Source organism: Idiotropiscis lumnitzeri, chromosome 14 (genome assembly GCF_059441095.1).
Source record: "Idiotropiscis lumnitzeri isolate Australia: NSW breed Sydney's pygmy pipehorse chromosome 14, RoL_Ilum_1.0, whole genome shotgun sequence".
Lineage (NCBI taxonomy): Eukaryota > Metazoa > Chordata > Actinopteri > Syngnathiformes > Syngnathidae > Idiotropiscis > Idiotropiscis lumnitzeri.
Genome location: NC_142404.1, coordinates 15,331,047 through 15,352,973, shown reverse-complemented (window position 1 = coordinate 15,352,973; position 21,927 = coordinate 15,331,047). Strand labels below are relative to the sequence as shown.

Genomic DNA, 21,927 nt, shown 5'->3' with positions numbered 1-21,927 from the left:
CAGTTTGTATCGGCCGCTCCTAGTGGTCTCATTGAATGAGTGAAAGCTTTTAAATTAGATTAATGAGGCCCTTGAAATTTAGCCACCTTAAAGCTGCAATTACTCTGCATCAATTGATCCATTTTTTATGGAAAAAGCGCTGCAAACCAAGCGTGTTCAGCTTTACGCAATCCTCCGCTTGCAAGTTATAAGCTAGAGCAATATCGCTCTAATTGTGATTTCATTCACTTATCCACTTATTTCTGTTTGCAAAATCGAGCAGCCAGTTGTCGCAGTCCTCCTTCTTTTCTTCATTATTCCCCCTTTGAGGTTGATGTCAGCTGTCTTTCCAGCCCACGCTTGTTTACATTAAACACATGTAAGACGCTACCGAGACGCCGTTGAGAAATTGTTTTCTATACAGCCGTCATGATCTGACTTTGACGTGTTGTTCTTTTTGCCTTTCCTGGCTTTATTATATGTCCCCCTCCCCCCCGCTCCTCCTCCGCCTGTCAAGTCATCATCCGCTCTCTGAGCGGAAAAACAAAGAGTGTTATCATCAAGCGGTAAAACTGCCAGGAAGGAAGCGACTTCCTTTTGAGTCGCACTGAAACGCTCCCTTGCTTTTACCTTTAAAGTGAGTCAGGTTTGACTGTGTGGGCGCTTGTGGTATTCTCTTCCCTCTCCAGCAATTTCAGCAGAACTTGGCTCACCCCCCCCAAGCTAAAACGAGCCAGATCCATCGTAGTGTCCCCCCGCGGTTTTGTCGCCAAACACTGCGCCGTCTGGCATATGTGCCCCCGCCGGCGCAAATGGTAGCTCAGTGCCTGAGCTCATGGCCGAGAGACCGAGCGAGAGAAAAAGAAGCGAATGGCGGCGTGACACAAGTCGGGTGTGCCAGCATCACCAGTCCAATGTGACATACTGGGAGCAGATGACCAGGAACTTGCTTTTTGGCCAAGTGGCATCCAATGGAGAAATGAATGATCTCATTCTGGAAGCTACACTTGCTCCAGAGTGTGCTGAAAGGCGGCTATTCATAACAAGAGCTACCGTGCACAAAAGGAATAAACACAGGTGGTTCCTCTGGCCAGTTATTAATGATAACTGCCACCTTGCACAATGGAAAATGCTGGAAATAATCCGATGAGTAAAAAAAAATAAAATAAAATAAATTACCACGTTTGATCGAGCTCAGGCTCGCAGTGGCTCAAAATGTGTGGATTATTAATTCAATTATTACAGCTGTTACTAACGATTAGTTTAATCAGCGCTTAATCTGTCGATTGTTTTGTCCATTAATCAAAGAGTCGGATTAAAAAAAAATGTTGAATTTCCATCTAAACAGGACAGTAATTCAAATTGATAGTGTGGTGTGGAAATTGCACAAATTTATAATTCAGTAAAAGCAACACTTTATTTGGATTAAACGCAAAGAGATCAGACAATATTGAGAATCTGAAATTCTGAGGATTTTGATGTTTTCAGATTGAGAAAGGTATCGAAACGGTTAATTCTCAACAATAATTATCAATTAATTTGTTAATCGATTAGTTGTCGATTAGTCGTTGCAGCTCTACTTGAATTCATGAAAAAAGTCACTTTGCTCAATAAAAATAAACAGGAAAAAAGACTCAAAATTATTAAAAAAAAAAAATCCATGGCCATGTTGGGTCCAGGAATGCTTCATTTCATAACGATGACTTCAAGTCTGGCACGTCCCAATAAAAACCTTGATATCTGATACAAAATGGCATCAGATGAACAGGGTACAAAAGGGGGGGGCGGCAGGTGTGACTCAAAGGTCACCGGTGCCATTGTGACCTGTGTATCAGGTTTAAAACACCCTGAGGCTGAAATCAGAGGCGACTGGATCACTGTATCTGTAAATCAGACATTTTCGAATCCCGCAATTGAATCCTACGTTTGTTGGACATCAAAATGGATGCTCTCTCCAAAAGGGCGCACCTGCTTCGAATGTGTCGAGGCTGCCGTAGCGTCCTCGTAATATGGACTCGCTTATGAGCGGCACTGTTATTTGTCACCGCGCGTGTTCTGTTGTGTTTATTGAAGAAGCCGTACACTCAGTTAATAGCATGTGGAGGTGGCGGGATGCATAATAATTTTCCCGACAAAAATAAACCACTTAATTGCCGCATGTTGTGCTCAGCATACAATACGAGCAACCCACCATCCGCTTCATGAGGTGCACCTGTCGAATGTCATCCAAATGCAAAAGCGCCATTAAAATGCAGATTATAATGATCACTTCTGATTGACAGACCGGTGGGAAATTGGATTTTTTTTTTCATTTTTATTTAATTTAGGACCGGATTATACAGTGCAAATTGTCTGATTCCTTGAATCATTTTGCAAGTATTGCGCCTGAAGCCATTTTAGGGTTAGTTTGTCCATTTTCAGGCGTCTTTTAATCATCATCTTCTACATCATCACCATCAAGTCAGCGCCAGCAAGCATAAAGGCAGATTTCTTGTTTTGATCAGGTCATGTTAAATAAAACTTACATGATTAATGTAACAGCATTGGCTTCAATTCTTCATGTAAATATTCATATTTTGACTAATGCACCAAGTTACAGCAAGAGGTTTGTACTAATTGCAGCATTGGTTATTTTGAGAATGCCTTCCATACCAAAGTCAAATTGGTATTGGGTGAAATCCTTAATTGAATCGAAAAACAAATCAAATTGGGCCCTTTGTATCAAACTGAATCGATTTGGGGAATTTGAATCGATACCTTCGTCTTGTCAAGGCGCCAAAGGCCACAAGAAGTTGGTTATTTTTAATTGAAGCAGTAGTTTTAGGGTTATTTCGAACATTTTTAGAAGTCCTTCAATGACAGAGTTGCCCTCGACTCTTTTTAGTCTGGCTGGCAAATTTGAACCGTGTAGAAATTGTCGCGAGCTACTCGACAAATTGAGTTTTGGTCATCGCCTGTGGTCGGAGCATGGTGGTAAAGTTTGATGACTCTCCGTTAAATACAAACTCTAATCAATATAAAAGCCGCTCTTGTGAGATGCCTGCCACGCCCTTAAGAGATTCCGCTGTGCCTCTCACTGGCAGAAATGTACAAACTCAATTAAAAATGTCAAAATCCAACAAACCAAGGGGCTGCAACCGCTTTTGGCTGTTTCCGTAACATTTAATCCAAACTAATTGTCTGCTTGAGCTACTTGGCACGGTTTCCCCTCCTCCCTCCGTCTTTTCTCCAGCTCGTTGTCCTCCACGCGAGAGGGGTTATGTTTTTAAAGCCGGCGACTTTTTCTTTTGCTCTCAAACAAATGACCCAGGGTTGGTTCTCGTGAGCCGTTTTTCATTTACTTATCGTGAAGTATTTTGGCCTAAGGTTCGCTTGCTTCCATTATCTTAGCGTCATAAATTACAATCACGTCTCTAATTTAGCAGGCGCCTTTGTCCACACTGACTCTGATGAGAACAAGTGTGTGCAGCATATCACAATGTTCTGTTTTTTTTTTTTTTCCCCTAGCGTGCATTGACCAAACAATTACCCTGCAGAAATTAACTCAAAAAGTGCAATTAATGAACATCAATGGTGGTCATAACACAAATGGATTCTCTAAGATTGAACAGAATCTGTTGCACCTTTTTAGAAACAACCAGTTGAAAATAACGGGAAGAAGGTTCATACCCGAACAAAGTCCTTCAGGGGAATTTGCCCGATTGCCACAAAATTTGTATACTAGATGAACGGGCGACGCTTGATGACAAAAATTGATTTGCCATTAAATGGGAACATCCCCCTCCAGTTCATCCGATTGATGTGAAGTCGGACAAGCTTGTCCATCAGTTGTGGCTGAAGACCGTGAGCTGAGCAATTTAATTGGACAATGCAAAATTGCGAATGTTGTGACAGGACGCACTTAGTCCGACATTCTGTTTTTCTGATTTTAGGGTTCTTGATGATTAGCCATGAAGCAGGAAAGTCTCCTAACGCAAACTCTGATCTTGAATAAATTTGCTGTCAATGACTTAACTTCTCTCCTGGAGGGGATTCAAGCATCACATTCTCAATTTTGTCATTGCACCACATAGCGGTAACAGGAATTAGCCCAAAACATGGACCGTGCTCTGCTCTAACCTCCTTCCTATTCAGTCAGGGTCTATGTTTCGACAGATGGGCAATATTTAATTGCCAAGCATGTGAGTGTTTTTTAATTTGTGCCTCCTCAGAGACTCGGAGGGCCGTAAGCTGTGCAAGAAAGTCAAAGTTGACCCCAGCTCCAAAAGCGGCGCTGCCGAGCTGCTGCATTATAAGTGAGTTCAATCTGAAACTCTATAATTACTCCTCTTATAACTTCACCAGCATGATTGTGCACTCCCCTTTTGAATCTTTCAAAGAGATGGAACCTTCCACACGGAGTACAACAGGCCTGCCACCTTCAAGGTAAGCACACGTTTCAGGGCGTTGGTGGTTCGCGTAATAGATGCCTCAATGGTTTTCTTGAGGACGTACGGGAATGGTATGACTATAGTTACTGGTACAATCATTAAATATAATATAAATAAGGCACATTCAAGGTCTTTAGATATAAAATACTATACACATGATGAACTTTAAAGGTTGTAGGTGTGCTATTAACAAAAACTGAAATACGATTATTACACTTAATTACAAAATTGGCATAATTGTAAAAAAAAGATTTTTGAGAGGGAGAGTTCAAAGAATTACATTTGTCTTTATATTTTTTAATCAAAGAAATTTGTTTGAATAATCAGGATTTCAATTCTTACTAAAATAATTGTGAGAATTTTTTTTTTGCATAATCAAGCAGCCCAAAGTGTGTCCAGACAGCAACATGTATTGTTCCTTCTGTCTTTGATGTATCTCATCCATCTTTCAGTCCATGGTGGCGTTCCTAAAGGACCCCTCAGGGCCTCCATTGTGGGAGGAAAACCCAGAAGCCAAAGACATCGTCCACGTAGAAACAGAAAAAGTATGTTTCGAGGCTGCCTCGGGTGCATTTTTAAAGAAATGTTCATGATTTTTCGGACAGGTTAGATGATATTTTCACCCCGCCACCCCCAAGGACCCTCATAGCTGTTCTGTGAAAGCAGTTCATGTCGGAGCCTGTCTGGAGGCTTTCCGGCTGCTGTGACAATGTTGCGCCGTGTGATGAAAGAGCTTTCTGAGACATTGTGACAAATGTGATGGTTTTATTGTGCTCCTCACACACTTTTGTCTGGCTTTGCCTATTTGAAGGACTTTAGGAAGCTGCTGAAGAAAGAGGAGAGGCCGCTCCTCATGATGTTCTACGCGCCCTGTGAGTGTTTGCGCAACAACCTTGGCAACTTTTTTTCTTTTTTTAAAAGACTTCTCTCTATTTACATCGCCGGAGTTAATAAGTGAAATATGCAGTATAGTATTATCCTGTTTAAACGCACCTTGACCTATTTTTTTTGGGGGGGGGGGCTAAGTGTGCTTCCGACACTTCACATTTTTTATGGTAATTAAAATTGTTCATTATTACTGATTGCTGTAAAATGTGTCCAACGTATACAAGGCAGATGAGCGTCAAGGTGCATTCCCACTAAACTGTCGTTTCCCTTTTCCAGGGTGTGGCGTGTGTAAGAGGATGCAGCCCATCTTTCAGCAAGCTGCCACGGAGACAAAAGGGCGATACGTACGTCTTCTCACTTATCTCATCTTAATTGTCTGGCTCTTCATACTGTCGGTTTTTGTTTATTTGTATTGACTTGCTGTAAGATCAGAATCTCAATCAATTTATTGGCCAAGCATATGTACAGGGCTGAGGCTACAATGATCCGTGCGGTGATGATGATGATAATAATGAGCCACAGGAGTGTGTGAAGTTGGCAAACACTCGCGTCGTGTCACTATAGAGTTTGAGTCAACTATTTAGGGAGTTAATGGCAAAAGGGAAGACGCTGTTTGAATGTCTGCTGGTTTTGGTGTGATTTGTTTGCAAGTTCCTATTTTGGTCTTGTCTGTGTGTTTGAAGCAGTTAAGTACACTCTCTGGCTGCAACGTGAGACTAAGATGAAAAACAAAAAATACATTGTTAATCTAGAGATTGCTCCTCTCCTCCAAAATTAGATCACAAGATCCACAGATTTTCCCCTCATTCTTTTGATGCCATGAAATTGCCATCCATAACCAATGTTTGTCTTTTGATTTTGAAAATATTTCAGAAGCACCAAGTCGTTCAGGCTGGGAAGAAAATTATATCTTACCTTTCCTCAACGAGCTGCGCGTTGTGTTTTCTTTTGAGTTTAAGATCCGCTGAGCGATGACACTGCTTTTATCTCCTGGTGAAAATGAGCGAAAATAAAGAAAATTTGCAAAATAGTTTTATTGTGTCTCAGCATTCCGTGATTATCAAAAAAAGAACAGTATGACTTTCGCAAAAGTGAGTTCCAGGTACTGCTTTTGTATTATTCTCATTCAAAGTGAGCAGACGTTTTGGCTTTGCTAATCAAAATTGGCTGAAATAAATTTTGATCAAACCAAACAATTGGAGGACAGAAAAACTGCATGTGATGCTAAAGCTAATTTATTTATTTATTTTAGGTTCTGGCTGGCATGAACGTGCACCCGTCCGAGTTTGATGGCCTCAAGCAAGAATTCAGCGTCAAAGGCTACCCGACCTTCTGCTACTTCGAGTGAGTGCTCCTTCCTTCCTGCACGAGTCTCTCAGTCATTTATTTATTTATTTTTTTAAACGGCAGACATGTCGAGTCCAGTTACGTCTCCTAAAAAAAAATGGCCTCTTGTCCGGTGCCTACTCTGTGTTCAGTCGTCTCAGTGCAGCTTGAAGGATCTTAAGCGTTCCTGAGTGGAGGATTCATTGAAGCTGACAGGTGTTGCTTGCTCCGAAAGTGTTTATCTTCTCCCAAATTTCAACACCACCATGACCTTGCTTCTTTTGTTCTTGACTCAAATGACTCGAGGCATTTCAAGGCAATTTAAGAAAACTTAAAAACAAAAAACTTTTTCCTGTTTCTTTTCTTTTTCTGGTTGATTAAAGTGCTTTCTACATTTGATCTCCGATACTGAAACTTGGAAGGGTTGAGAGTGACTCAAGACTTTGACTTTGACAGGTTGAGACCCAGTCAAGACCGAGACGTTAAGGGGATGAGTTTCGAGTCAATGCATCGACTTTTTCAGACTTTCTGGCTTCGACTTTAAGTCCTACTTTATTTATATATTTATTTGAAAATAGAATTAGAATTCTATGTATTTTGTTGTACCTTGCATAACTGCATGAAACCATTTTGCACAGTGCAGATTTTCTGGCCTTACTATACTGATGACTTGCGCTGAATGGAATGACTCAAGGATCGAGTCCAGAAAAGAGCTGCTGATAGCGAGCCTTGCGCACAACTCTCAATGAATATTATGCACGACTGACGGGTACTTGGATTTAATTTTTGCTGGTGTTGCAGCTGCCGGTTGTGGTGGTGGACGGCTCCTCCATCACGCGGGTCATTCTGCAAGCACCGGCGAATCTGCCCCTGCTTTAAGAGGTTGAGAGTGAGCAATACCTTGCAAGGGTTGAGAGGTTGAAACAAAGCAAAGACAAGATCAAAGAGCTGCGACCAAGTTGATATCATGACTTTAAAAAATTGAAATAAAGACCAAGAATTTGAGGAGCAAGGTTTTTGTTGAGACAAGTGTTTTAAAAGGCCAACAGCGATACTTAAAGGCGGCCAGACCAAAACCGTGGGGGCGTTTGAGAACATTTAACATATAATGCTCACATTAGTCGAAATCTGCAAAATTCATGACAGGAAAAATGACAGTGTGGTTTTACACCGCAGCAAACCATAACAAAAAACATGTTCATATAAATACCTCATTGACCGTGTCGCTCAAAAGGGGTTTGGCTTTTAACAAAGCATCTGTTGACCCAAAGAGGCTGATAAAACCTTCACACCAAAGTGTTTATTGTCTGACCAAGGTCATAAGCAGGCATCTGTTGATCTGCTACTCAATTCTCCTCATGGTTGCTTTGGGATCTTTCAAAACACGCCTCACCCCCACCACCACCACCACCTTGTAACTCTATTTGCTCTCCTTCCCACCGCCACTGGCGGCGTCGCGAGCCATTTTTATATGTTGACTGAGTTTGTTTGCAGTGTGCAGGAGCTTAATCGTTCCTATTTCCACATTAAACACTCTCATTCCAGCTTGGCCCTTTAATTAGATGAGGACTGATTAAGTGCTCGTGGGGTTAGCCAGCTCGTGTGTGTGTGTGGGTGTGTGTGTGTGTATTGTGTGTTTGTCGACACACACATACACAGTGAGAGGGTGGGGGGGTCACATTAACACCAGTGCCGTGCCAACTAATGACCATGCCGGCCCAGTGGCTGCAGTTTAAAGAGCATCTCGCTGATAAAACAGCAGCTGATCACTTTTGGGCTAAAGCGCTTTCATCAGCCGTGGAGCTATCGCAGCGCTGCACCTGCTGCGCGGACGTGTGTACTAGACTCGTTTAATTTACTCGCCTTCTTTTATGACGAGGAACACTGCTGGGTTGACATTTACTCAACCTGACGTGACTGGAAAAGCTGACCAGTGAGCAGATAAGCCAATATTTGAATGCGCTCATCATGTTTTAAATAACAATCAAGGCAGAAATATTGTATGAGGTATTGAGGAAAAAGTCAAGACCAAAATTTGTAGAGCAGGAGTTGTTTTGTGTGTATGGAATATCGGCAGCAAAAATGTCATTACTTAAAAAAAAATATATTTTCAAGTTCCACAAATGAGCCCTCCTCTGAAACAATAATTGTCACGTTTTGTGTGTTATTTAGGAAGGGCAAGTTCCTCTACCACTATGAAAACTACGGGGCCACAGCCAAGGACATCGCAGAATGGATGAAGAAGTGAGTCGTCGGAGCGCCACTATTTGCTAAAACATCTGGAGTCGATGCGTGACTCTATCGTCACTCTATGTGAAATATGCATGTATGCGTGTGGTAAATATCCTGTGCTTAATGCTTCCACACGTGTGCATGCGTGTCTTTGGGGTTGCACGGCTGTTCCCACCAAGCAATGAAGGTCGCACGCTCGCATCGTTATAAGCATTGAACACCACATCGGGTTATGCTTATAAAAATTATAAGTGCGTGTTGCCGTTATTGTGTTATACATGTGAGGGAGAAAGAGAGAATTGTTGTCCGCGTGTGTGCGAAAGAGATCATTTTGTGTGTCAGAATTGATTGTAATTTAGAGTAGTGTGCTAGCTACTTTGTGTTCCTGGGAGAATTGGGTGTTTGGTACATAATTGCTGCATTTGAGAAAATTGTGTGGACGTGGTGGATGGATAATTTTTGGGATAGAGAATTGCCTATGTGTGATAACCTTTTTTTTTTGTTTGCGTGTGTGCGCGCATGTGTGTTTTATTGTGAATGGGTGTAAAAAAAAAACAACCAAGTTTGTATAAGTGGGGGGTTTCCATGGATCACTGTGAAAGAGATGATTGTGTGACAATTGGGCGCATATGTTCCTGTGTGAGAGAATTAAGAGCGGGAGGGTGCGTGTGTTAGAAAGTGCGAGAGAGAAAGACAGCAATTGTGTGTGCGAGAGGGCTGAGAGTGTGTGTATGTGAATGTGTGTGTGTAGTGCATGGAGTGACATGTTTATTAAGTTCATGCGCATGTGTTATTGGCAGTGTACACGTGTGATGTCATCCAGACATGTTTGTGTATCATGCTTGTGTGTGCGACATTTTGGTTTCAGGCTGGACATCTGTGTCTGATTTATATACACACACACACATTTCACACATTTTGTTTTGCTTTTCAGCCCTCAGCCAGTGCAGCCAAAGACTCCTGAGGTGTCCTGGTCTGAGACAGATTCGTCCGTCTTCCACCTGACAGACGAATCTTTCGATGGCTTCATGGAGGAGCATCCAGCCGTCATGGTCATGTTCTACGCCCCCTGTAGGTATCGCGTGATGCTCCACCCCAAACCGACAAATGCAAATCAATCAACAACATGCACGGTATTATTTATTACTATCTGTAAATGTTATGCCTCTGAGGTTGCACTGGCACGAACAAAAGTCAATTCCGCGGTCCGGCTAGCACGCGCATTAAGATTTGAAGTTTCAAACAGGTTTAACATTTACAATTGTTGGCCCTGAAAAAAAAGTCACTCCTCACTCCCGGATAATCACTCTTAACAGACCCGACACCACGAGATATAAAACATCGGTTGCCCACACACACATGGATTAACAATCGTAACGATTGAGCAGGTTGAACATTTACGATTCTCAGTGTGGCACTTTTAACATACAGGGTAATCACTTAAGAGAATCGTTTTGAGACATCTGGTTATCGAGCCTTTGTTCACTTTGGTCACGGGGGATGAAAAGTGCTCCAATTCAGGCCGATTTTCAGTCTGTGTCATCCTGATTCGATTATTTCCTGATTGGAACTGAACACAAATATCTGCTTAAATGTGCGCGCTTTCGTCCATGCGCCCCCCCTCTCTTTAGAACACGCACACACTCGCACAGCTTTTCTGGCTGCACTCTGGCAAATGCGTGGCTGTCATCGGTGTAGATGAATGGTTCTCCTCCCGCCCGCCATCATCTTACATTTTCTGTCCACCTCTCAGCGCAAACAATCCTGCTCGGCCAACGAGGTCATCACTCTGCGCATTACCGCAAACAACTTTGTCTTCTGCCCCATGGCTCCGAAAAGCAAAGTTTGACACTCTTCTGTACCCTTTTTGGTCCGGGAGTTGTTTTTTTTTTAACTAGACAACGTAAGACAATCCCTCCACTCCAATTTTTGCATCAGGAAGATATTAACACAGATTTTTTTTATTATTATTTTAGAGCAATAACTCCTTATTGACCACTTGGCAGCAAGCGTTACTGCTGGGATCACACAGGAAATTACTTCAATTTCAGGATTTTATGCTATTTTTATACCTCATGTTGCAAGAACGTTTTAGATAGACATGTAACTCGGGGCTCAAACTTCGATGCGATTATTAGCCATCATATTTAAAAACGTTACCCGTCTCGAACTCAGGCAGTGATTAAACAAGATTTTAACATTCAAAACTATCATGCAAGTGTAAAAATGAGCAAATACTGATGTCACGCAAATCATAAAATGAAACACTCAAGTCTATAGCTCGCAGGCGAAGCCAGCGTAGCAACCTTCCTGTCAAACTGCTCAAACGGCTGTCACCAAAGATGCAAATCAGCTTGATGCGAGAGTCAAAAGAAGTAAACCCGTCTGATATGTATGGGCAGGGGTAATAAACATCTCAAACGCACACAAATAAAATCAACTGCTGTCACGTTAAAACGTCACATACGTATATAAAACACTTCAACCGACAGCTCGCTGCTTGTGGGAGAAACTAACATGGCAGACATCATATTAACATGAACTGGGTCTTATTTTTATTATGTGTCGTGTACAATTGAGGAGAAAATGCATGTTCCATGTTGTAATAACAAGATTAGAAAATAAAAATGTGGGAAAACTGCTGTGAAAACGTTCCAGATGCACTCTAATGCCTGCGTTTAGCGCGAGTGGAACTTTTCAGGGACGACTGCGCCACGTGTGTGCGAGTAGCCTATTGATTTTGAACGGTGTCCATTGTGCGGCGTGCTCGTCCAGGAGAAGGAAGTGCTTTTTGGACACAATTTGCATGATCACACGCCTGGCAGCCTCGTCCCTCCTCCACCACGCCGACTGATTTATAGCTTGCACCAGCGCTGAAGAAAGGAGGCGCTCAACTGTTTTGACAAGGGCAATTTAGCACCTTTGGAAATGTACCAATTTACTTCCACGCGGCGGCGGAGGGTGTCGCCATCAAACGACCATACATCTTCACCGGCGACGTCTTGTAGAGGCCGCGCGCGACAAATATTGCGTGCGTTTGCCGGGCTCACGCTCTATTAAATGCCTCGGGTGCTGCTGTGGTGTTTTTGTAGAGATTTACTGAAAGGGACAATTTGTGCGTACGCTCGCGTTCTGGCAGCCTTCTTCATTAACTCATTCGCTACCATTGACGGATATAGACGTACTTTCATTTTACCTGTGCTGGCAGTGAATGAGTTAAGAGAAGTTTTGCCCCTGGACTCTAATCCGACACCGATTTAGCACGATATTACATTAGGTGGCGTCTTGTAGAGCGAGAAACTCGTTCCACTCTGGTCTTTGAGTGAGACATCCTGTTGAAATGTTGTGTGCATCTTTAGGGTGTGGACACTGCAAAAAGATTAAACCAGACTATGAAGAAGCTGCCCAAATGCTCAACAAAGATCCAAAGGTGATTTTTTTTTTTTTTTTTTTGGTGTGTGTGTGTGGTGTAATGTGGCTCTGATTAGTTCCTCCCCTCCCTGCTGTTCTTTTGTCTCTAATCGTTGCTTTGAAATGTGCCTTGGCAGAGTCCGGGCGTGCTGGCGGCGGTGGACGCCACCATCCACAAGGCTGTGGGTGATCGTTTCAAAATTTCCGGATTTCCCACCCTGAAGTACTTTGAGAAAGGACAGGAGATGTACACGCTGCCGCACGTACGCACCAAAGACAAGATCATTGACTTTATGCACAAGTAAGAGAGAGACACAAGTTTTAGAAAAACATGCCAGTATGACCTAACACGCACTTTTCTCGTCTACTTTTCATGTGAACATTGTCTGCTTTTTTTAGTAAATCAATGGAAAATGTGCTTCCAGTGGGGGAAAGTCAGGGGTGGGGAGGCTTAACTGGGAAATGTGCAGGAAGTTTGACATCATTTGTAATTACAGGCTCCATTAAGGCAAAATACAGCACATAACATAAGCTCACGCTCCTTTTATAGCAGTTGAGATTCTTTCGTTGTTTAAAATTTTGACCACGTTCAGGGGAAAAGAGGCAGTATCGTTTTAACCGTACGAACAATGTTTGGGGAGTTAACATTAGTCTTGTTTTAAGATGACTTTTAGGACTTTGCGGTAGTTTCTTTTTGACCTGTGCAACTTTTGGTGGGTTTATGTTAGTTTGGATTTTACCTGTGCAACTTCTTGGAATTCAGCGCACCTGCAGTCTTGTTTTAAACTCTGCAAGTTTTTGAGTATCTACAGTAGTATTACTTTACCTGCACAACTTGCTGCGGATTTAATGTCGACCGATTTTAAAGTGCAGGATTTTTTTCTCTGCTGCGAAACTTTAAGGATTCTCCATGCTCCAGTCCGCAGGCCCCGCCCCCACCGGAGCAGTCCTGGGAGGAGAAGCCCTCCGGCGTCCTCCATCTTGGCTCGGAGGACTTCCGAGAAACCCTGAAGAAGAAGAAACACAGCCTGGTCATGTTCTACGCTCCATGTAAGACTCACATGCTCACTAACTTTGGCTCATTAAATTTACTGTCTTTAAAATATCACATACTGGTTGAAGTTGGATATTTGGACTGTTGAAGTGTGAGATCTCAGTCCTCCTCTGGGATCGGCTGTGATCATTTCCTGGGTTTTAACCAGCTGACATACGTAAGTCCGAGCCAGTTGCCAAAATCTCCTCATCGTGCGGCATTAGGACTCCACCTAAACCCCAGGGAGACGGAGAATATCCAACAATTGCGGGGAAGTAAAGAAAACATCACACTACCACCTGGTTTTAACATGTCTTTATGAACATGGAAGTGTGTAACAGCTTTATAACCATGGAAATATCTGAAGAGAATGAGTCATCCTGTCAGTGTCGGCTACATGGAACATTAAAAAAAACAAAATCTTGGCAGCTGAAGAAGCAGCAATCTTCAAATGTGTTGCCTCATTTTCATGCTTTAAAGCAGGCGTGGGCAAACTACGGCCCGGAGGCCACATGCGGCCCATTAAACATTTTAATCCGGCCCGTCAAACTTGAAAAAAAAAATTAAATGAATAAAACTTGTGAATGTTTTATTTTGTAAATACTGTGGTTTTTCAAAGACATATATTTTTGTAATGCTTTTGTTCACTTTCATTTAAAATTAAATGTATTTTTTTTCTCAGATGAGGTGATGTTACCAAAACACTCCATCCATCTGCTCTTGGTCCGGCCCCTCTGTCAAATTTTAGAACCCATTGTAGCCCACCAATCAAAAAGTTTGCCCACCCCTGCTTTAAAGTAACAAAAAATAACAAAACCAAAATCATCTTTTAGCGAATAATCTTAATACCGCATGGCCAAATTCTCCCCTCGGAATATTGCCGAGCGCTGGAATTGCATGATTAGGTGATTAAAATCTAAATCTTCCAGAAGACAACCTTAAAAACCAACAATAAAAAAAATCACTCGGGTAAAAAAAACACAAACAGCGTAAATCCTTGAAAGGTTGCACAGCCTTGTATAAAAAGACCGTAAAACCGCAACATTTGCATAGGTTAAATTATGTCTACCTTAAATCCCCCAAAGGTTGCACATTCTAAAATAAGACTTCTTTACAAAAATGTTGAGCATGTCACAAAATGTTGCAAAAGTCTCACTCGTTAAAACTAGGCTACCTTAAACAAAAAGTCTGGCTAGTTGTAATTGGACTACCTTAAATCCCCTAAAGGTTTCACTCAATAAGTCGAGCTGCAATCCTGCAAGAGATATTCTGTTTGAAATTTGACTACATACTTCTAATCCTTAAATGTACAGGTTTAAACTAAGCGACAATAAATTCCCCATACACTTTCACATCCTAAAATAAGAGTTCCTTAAATCTCCATAAGTCGCAAACTTTAAACCAAAATAATAGTAAATCCTCAAAAAGTCACACAGGTTAAAACTCCGCTACCATAAACCCTACCAAAAGTTGCACACTGGGTAAAAAATGTAACAAGACTGCCGTAAATCTTTGTAAAAAGTTGCAGAGGTTAAAACACAACTACCTGAAATCCCCCAAAAGTTGCACGTCTTAATATAAAACCACCTTAAATCCCTCCCAAAATCTCTCGACGTTTTGTGTTGACGTTATAATAAGATGTTGACTGCGAATGGAGTCAAAGTGACAGTGTTTATAGCGTCCATAAAAAGATTGACTGTGCGGTTGTCAATGCGCTCTAAGGCCACGTAAAAACACCCTCCGTCGCGGCGTGCTGTTGACGGATGCTTGTTGTGGGCCAGCGTGACACTTTTGTTGTCGTCCTCCTTGGCAGGGTGTCCGCACTGTAAAAACGCCGTCCCTCACTTCACGACTGCAGCGGAACTCTTCAGAGAAGACCGCAAGGTGAGTCCACACTGATGCGCTTCACCTTCAAAAGTACAAATAATCAACAATAAACAATCACTCACAAGTGAACATTATTTTGGTGATGGTACTATTATTGCTTTTTTTTTTTTCAATTTAAAAAATAATGAAAATAGTCAAATACATCTTTCAAATTTATGTGCAGCGATGCCTTGAGATAAGAGATTAATTTGTTTTGTGGCAATGCTCTTAAGTCAAAACACACTACAATATTTACTTTGTAAGAAAAAAAATAAAAGAATGAAATGAAAACAATTTAATCGGTTCTGCATCGTGATTAATTCATCAGATTTTTCGGGTGTGCTCGATTTGGCCACTAGAGGACGGCATAATACAGTCAAGAAGACACAAACCAAGAAGACTTTTTGCAGCTACTCTAAGTGATCATTTTTTTTTTAGCCTGCATGTGGATTTTTGCATTTGTATTAGCATTAAAATTAAAATTGTTCTATGCGCCTCCGCTAGTCTAAACACGGCATTTGCATTAATTAATGCATTAATCTTGCATTTATGGAATATGTGTTAAGCAGTAAAATTTACCTGTTTTTAGCCATCTCAGGCGGCGGGTATTTTAGTCAGTGTGGACAAATTGAAGTGCTGTGAAATCGTCAGCTCGTGGAAGACAAATTTGTGTACTTTTTTTTTTTTTTTTTTTAATTGTAATTCTTTGGTTTGATGCTTAGTGTGACGGTAAACTTCAGCTGGTTTACTCATATTTCAAGGCTCCATAGTAATAAAAAAAAATTTTGCACATCATAAAAATTATAATTTATTAATACAATCAGTTTACAAAATAGAAAATAAGTATGAACGTTTAACTCACAAACAAATGCTATTCCAAAAAATTATAATACTGACTGCTTATGAACTTATTTTTAAGTGTCGGGGAGTGCGTGAAGTTTCAGAACGGCTGCGTTGGACTGAATTTACAGTTCCGTAAAATCTGATTGGACACGTCATCTCGCAGTGTACCTGCACACAAATACCATACACTCACCCCTTTGTTTTTTTGTTTGGTTTTTCTTTTTTCTACTGAGGTAAGTTCAAAAGTTGAACAAGCGCCCTTGCATCACGGCTAATATTTCTCGGCGCGTGTCAGCAAGGAATGCGACAAAGCCAATCAAACCGCGGGAGGCGAGGCACGCGTCGAGGCAGTCACGGGAGGACACCTTCATCCTCCATCATCGCATAATAGCTCCTGACTCACACGTTGCGAGCGTGTCGTATTGCGCTTGCATCAGGATGAACTCGCCGTAACTCTCGACCTTTTGGAGGCCGCTCGTTTTGCATTTGCTCGCAATTGCTTTTAAATTGTTGTCAGATGGCGTCTTAGGCTCTTCTCTGAGGCAACCCGCCTCACTGAACGTGCAACACAACACGCTTTGAGGCTCATGTCATTGTTGTCATTGTTGCGGGTTGTTAGGTCACTCCTGGCAAAAACATCTTCCCTACCGCATCAGCCAAGCGGAGACGCCCTGTGCCTCAGAAAACAACTACTAACAAACAGAACAAGACATATTTGTTTTTATTTCAAAAGAAAATCTGGAAAATGTGAATACCTAACGATGAGCATACCATGAATTCCCCCAAAAGTTGCACTGGATAAACGAGGACTAACCTGAATCCAAATACGACTGCAGCACCTTACCTGTTACTTTGAGGAGTACCTTAATCCCCCCCAGAAGTCAGATTAAGTCTGTTAAAACAAGACTACCTATCATTGTAGATTCCCCTCAAAACGATTAAAAATACACTATTTTTAATCATTCTATTATTATTTATTATTATTTTTTTTAATGGGGTCGGGGGCCGACAATTTTTATAAATAAGGCCGGTGAGTCGAGGCTGGAAGGGTATCTGGGTCGCGGTCGGGAGGCGGGCGACTGACCTGCAAAAAAAGGGTCAAGTGCCCTGCTCTAAAAATAAGACGACCTTAACAAAATGAAATAAAAATACTAGAAATCCTGAAAAGGTTGGTAAATAATGTAACTGTACATGCCTGAAAAGTTATGAATGTTCAAATAAGATCTCCCAAAAAGTGTATAGGTTAAATTGAGACGAACTCAAATAAGATCCACAACCCCAGCCAGTTGTGTCGCCAAGGCCGTACTTCCGGGTCTGTTTTATTACTGCTTATCATTTTGTATAAAATGTGAATTACCAAAGACTTCTGCAAGTCCTCAAAAAGTTGTGCACTTCACATTAAGACTATTGTAATCCCCCCCCCCCCTTCAATCCTGCAAAATTGTACAGATCACAATAAAACTCTCATTAATCGCCCCCCCCCTCCCCCCGCAAAACTTACAATAAGACAGTAAGTTGAAAGTGGACTGATAGCTTCTTGTGCCGTTCTGACAGCGCTCGAATTCAATGTTCTCCGAGGACAATATGTCTCCACTAGCGCTGCCTTCCTCCTGTCACCCGTAATGCACTGGACTCGAACATATTGACTTGTTGTTAAAGCTCATCCTCCTCCTCGGAACACGCCCCCCCCCCCCCCGCCCCGCCCCTTTGCCCTACAAATCAATAATGACCTCACCCGGCTGCACCAGAGTCAGTCATTGGACGCTCGCTGAGCTGAGCTCCAGGACGAATTCGCAGCCTGCTGACGTGGTGCATTTTGGCGTTGGTGACAGGAAGTTGTGCATCGCTACGTGTTTCTCACAATCAATGGCGAGCGGGTCGATAAGATGATTGGCAGTGGACTGGTGAGGATTTTGTGCTGTCACTATCTCGCATTGATCGCTCACGTGTGCCTCAACAAGCGCATTTAACGTTACAAATCGGAATTGCGTACCGTTTTTTTTGGGTTTTCGGGTTACCGTTAATTTTTTTTTTTTTGCTTTGTTTTCAGTTTTTTCTTTTCTTTTTTTTTTTATGTCCAACGCTGTTCTCAGCTGTGAGTCGGTGCCTCCTTTTTCAGTCGTGTGTGGAACACATCGTGCTTTATCCCTTCGCTGCCGTTTTACGAAAAATCTATTTTTGTTGATTTTATGGATACTAACAATTAGCGATACGTACAAAAAAAATTGCCCATAAAATTTGGCGACAGTAAGAATCTCCTTTTTCAGGCTGAAACTCAATGTTTTCCTCTTCCTACGGAAGGCGAAACAGAATGAAATTGAGAAGCACTTGGCTGTTGTTTACTGTCGTCATGCTACGTCCTTTCCAAAATCCTGAAAACGAGGCTCAAAGGGAAAGTAGTCAGCAAAAATAGCGCCGGGACTTGCGCGCCGCTCCAATCGAAAACCTAATCGGCATGTCTTCGCTTAACTTCCGCAATCTCATTTCTTTGTCACACCTCGTATGCTGTCCGACTTTTCACCCACAAATGATTACTTTCAATAAGCGTTTAAGCAAACAAACTATGCTGACCTGCTGCCATTTTGGCTGTCTCTTTGTCAGCACATGGCGAGCTAAAGCGTTTAGCGCCTTTTCCTCTCCTCAGCACATCTCCCCCGGTCGCTGGCGTGACCACGCGATACGCGCCACTCAGCACTCTGAGAGACCGCCATGACATTTCAGCCGTCCTGAAAATGACGCCAGGACCGGCTCGACATTTTACGCCTCATCGGCCCCCGCCTGTCTCTAATCGACATTACGGCCTGCCCGGAATCAACCTTGATTCACGTAAGAAAAATCGAGCAGGCTGGACCTTTTAAAAGGCCGTTTTATAGGCATTGTATATCCTTTCTGTACATTTTTACGGTGTTGATCTACCGTCTTAAGCACACAGAGCGCTAACATCTGTACCCAAAGAGTAAAAAAGACCATTAAAGAGTTGACATGATGGCCACTTTTGTGTGAATCTGTGCGTTAAAGGTCGTTTGTGGAAGAAGCTTTAACGTATAATTTAATTACACGTTGCAGTTTCACTTTTCCTCCATTTAGAGCGGAATGTCAGTGGAATTGTGGCTCTCGCCTTCTTTTTTCAGACCTTTTATGTAGCACAAAGTCACAAGAATGCTTTTGTTGCTAAAATGCTCAAACGTGCCTGAACTTCGTCATCAGTCCACCTAACTATGCGCTTTCCCTGCTTCCCCAATTAAAAAATAATTTTAAAAATGTGTATAGACGGGAAACTGGCATTAAATGCCAGGTGTGAAAATGTGTTGCGAAAGCTACAACTGTTTTCAAACAATCATTGTTCGTCAGCACAGCCAGCCACCCAAGATTTCCAGAAACTTCCAGAAAGTGCATAACTCAAATGCTCTGAACTTTTTTACCTGGGTAGTCTTTGGGAGCAGGTCGGCCTGGGCGAATCAAAATGTATTCTTTTTTTCAGCTTTGGCTTCTTGTGAAAATACGACTGAATAAAAATGATTAATGTGCCCAACAGCACCATGTCTATGCAAATTCCTGCGCTTTGAACGCACCATGAATGCACAGTGTTACTTGCTCAGAGCGTGTGATGAGAATGTTATTCTGCCTTCCCTGAATGTGCTTTAAGCCGTTTAAAAACACCCCTTTTGGAGTCGACGGTAAAAATAAATACACAGATTGTATATTTAAAGACAACACATGCTGAGTTTTAGTCTTAGTTTTTGCCTCGTGCGAATGCTACGGGCTAATTGACAATTATCATTGCGTTCCCTGAGCGATGTTTCTTCAAATATTGAATATTCATTCACAAATGCTGTGTACGGACAGCTAATGTGACAATAGTGACAGGCATATTTTAGCCCTAATTTATAAAATCAAGCCCCTCCTATGAAACAAAATCCTCATCACAGGTGTATATTGTCCTGTTCTGACCGAGAGTTCCTGTTGCCGATCCTTTCAGATTGCGTACGCAGCGGTGGACTGCACCAAGGGCCAAAACCACGAGCTGTGCAAGCAGGAGGGCGTGGAGGGCTACCCGACCTTCAACCAGTACAACTACGCCAAATTTGTGGACAAGTACCACGGAGATCGCGGGGTGAGTTTTGACTCAGAGGTTTTGGACCAATTTATTCGGAACGTCACGGCTATACGTGTAGATGACAAATATAACATTTTGGCGATATTCTACCCGTTGCTTGTCCCCACATATGTTATTTTTACGCATTATTAATGCTGAAAATATCTTGAGAACACTTCTATTAACTACGCCATCTTAGTGTGTAGTGTGACCTCCTCCTTCTCCTCTTTCCAGGAAGCGGGCTTCATCGGGTTCATGCGCAGCCTGCGAGGCCGCGATCAGGAAAAAGTCTTGAAGAAGAAAGAGGAGCTCTGATGATGATTGAAGGCTGCTTGGATCCCCACCCCAAACCCTCAACCCCCTTCAAGGGCCCCATCAGCACTGACACAGGAGAAAAAAAATGACCTCAAATATTTTGAATACCACGCTAATCACTTTCTTGTATTTTTTTTTGTCTTTTTGGGGGGGCGAACATAGTACTCTTAACTCGCCTGGACACTGTGACTGATTATGTGACAAGCTACATGCTAATCTATGCAATCCCCAAGATGGCAGTAAGGGGGTCCCGGCAGACTTCCTGTACAGAACCGTCCACCATCTTGTTTGTGGCTGCTCATCAACATGCAACGCTATGGTTAGCGTAGTAACGTGGCGTTACATCGATCCAGGCCAAAGGGTGAGTTTTTGTCTTCAAACGGTTGCCTTATAATAGTAAGAATTCAAGCAGAGGCCGGGTGCCTTTTGTTTGGGCTTCTTTTGAATCGAAAACAATAATTCCAAATATGGGCGTCATCCGACATTTTTCAAGTATTTTTTGTCTGCCCATTTACATACATGTCAAGGATAATTGAGAATTCTTGATTTCTTTTTCTTTTTATGAATTTTGTTGGTTTCAAAGTGTCGCTGTGTGACAAAGAAATGAGACTGCATCAGCCTCTATATTTTGTCCATTTCCAGATACCACGATGAAAAATGTTTATCTCCAATTTTGCTGAAATCAAATCGCAGAGAAATCTCAAACATACTGCAAATATGGTCATGATCCACATTTCAACACGTCTTACAATTTCCAACTAAAGTTTTTGTGTTAATCATCAAATATTTGGGTTCCGGCGTGGTAAATTGAAGGTTCTCAGGGATCACGAGACGCAATTAAAGGGATTGTGTTTGTCGTTTTTTTTTTTTTGTTTTTTTTTTCAGTTTTGTTGTTTTCCAAATAACAACAACAAAAAAGAAAACAACAGAATAATACCTTGTCCTGTGTGGCGTTTTTACCGGAACATTCCAAGCAGGAACGTCTGGTGAGATCATTCCAGTTCGTTGGGAGAATAGGAAGAGCATCCGTCTCATCCCGAAGTGTGTGCGCGTGTGCGTGTGTCTGCCTGCGTGTTTCACTAATGCCAAGAAGTCATTGTTGCCTTTGTTCAATCAGCTGTACACTATCACCCCCTACTGTGCAAATAATAAATGAAATCATACTTTTTCCTAAATGCCTTTACTTTAATTACATGTCACAAAAAAATTATTAATTCTTTGAAAATCCAACGTAGGCTTTTGGTGAGCCAATTCATTTTTTAATTGAAAAATTTCCTGCTCATTTTCTCATCAGCATCAGCTCTGCCCGATAACAATCTTGATCGTTTGGATCTGGTGTGTTGGAGGAGGGAAACATCTAAAACATGCAGGATAGTGGCCCTTGGGGACTGGAGTTTGACACCTGTGCAATATAACATTTTAATGACTAAATTGATTACTTAAGCAAAAATATGCAGATTTACAAATCATTTAATGGCAAAACACCCTAAGAGCGGAATAATTTTATT

At 42.0% G+C, this 21,927-nt stretch overlaps 1 protein-coding gene across 1 annotated transcript in view; it reads left to right on the top strand.

Annotated features, from left to right (window-relative positions):
- pdia5 (protein disulfide isomerase family A, member 5) overlaps positions 1-21,594 on the top strand; it is a 30,752-nt gene extending 9,158 nt beyond the window's left edge. The window contains exons 4-17 of the mRNA XM_088315102.1: positions 4,191-4,274; positions 4,359-4,404; positions 4,862-4,954; positions 5,221-5,281; positions 5,574-5,641; positions 6,550-6,641; positions 8,796-8,867; positions 9,790-9,926; positions 12,215-12,285; positions 12,404-12,567; positions 13,186-13,316; positions 15,113-15,183; positions 19,988-20,122; positions 20,339-21,594. Of these exons, the coding sequence (XP_088171228.1) occupies positions 4,191-4,274; positions 4,359-4,404; positions 4,862-4,954; positions 5,221-5,281; positions 5,574-5,641; positions 6,550-6,641; positions 8,796-8,867; positions 9,790-9,926; positions 12,215-12,285; positions 12,404-12,567; positions 13,186-13,316; positions 15,113-15,183; positions 19,988-20,122; positions 20,339-20,419 (1,306 nt within the window). The 3' untranslated portion in view covers positions 20,420-21,594. The remainder of the gene's footprint in view (positions 1-4,190; positions 4,275-4,358; positions 4,405-4,861; positions 4,955-5,220; positions 5,282-5,573; positions 5,642-6,549; positions 6,642-8,795; positions 8,868-9,789; positions 9,927-12,214; positions 12,286-12,403; positions 12,568-13,185; positions 13,317-15,112; positions 15,184-19,987; positions 20,123-20,338) is intronic.
- The last annotated feature ends 333 nt before the right edge of the window (positions 21,595-21,927 follow it).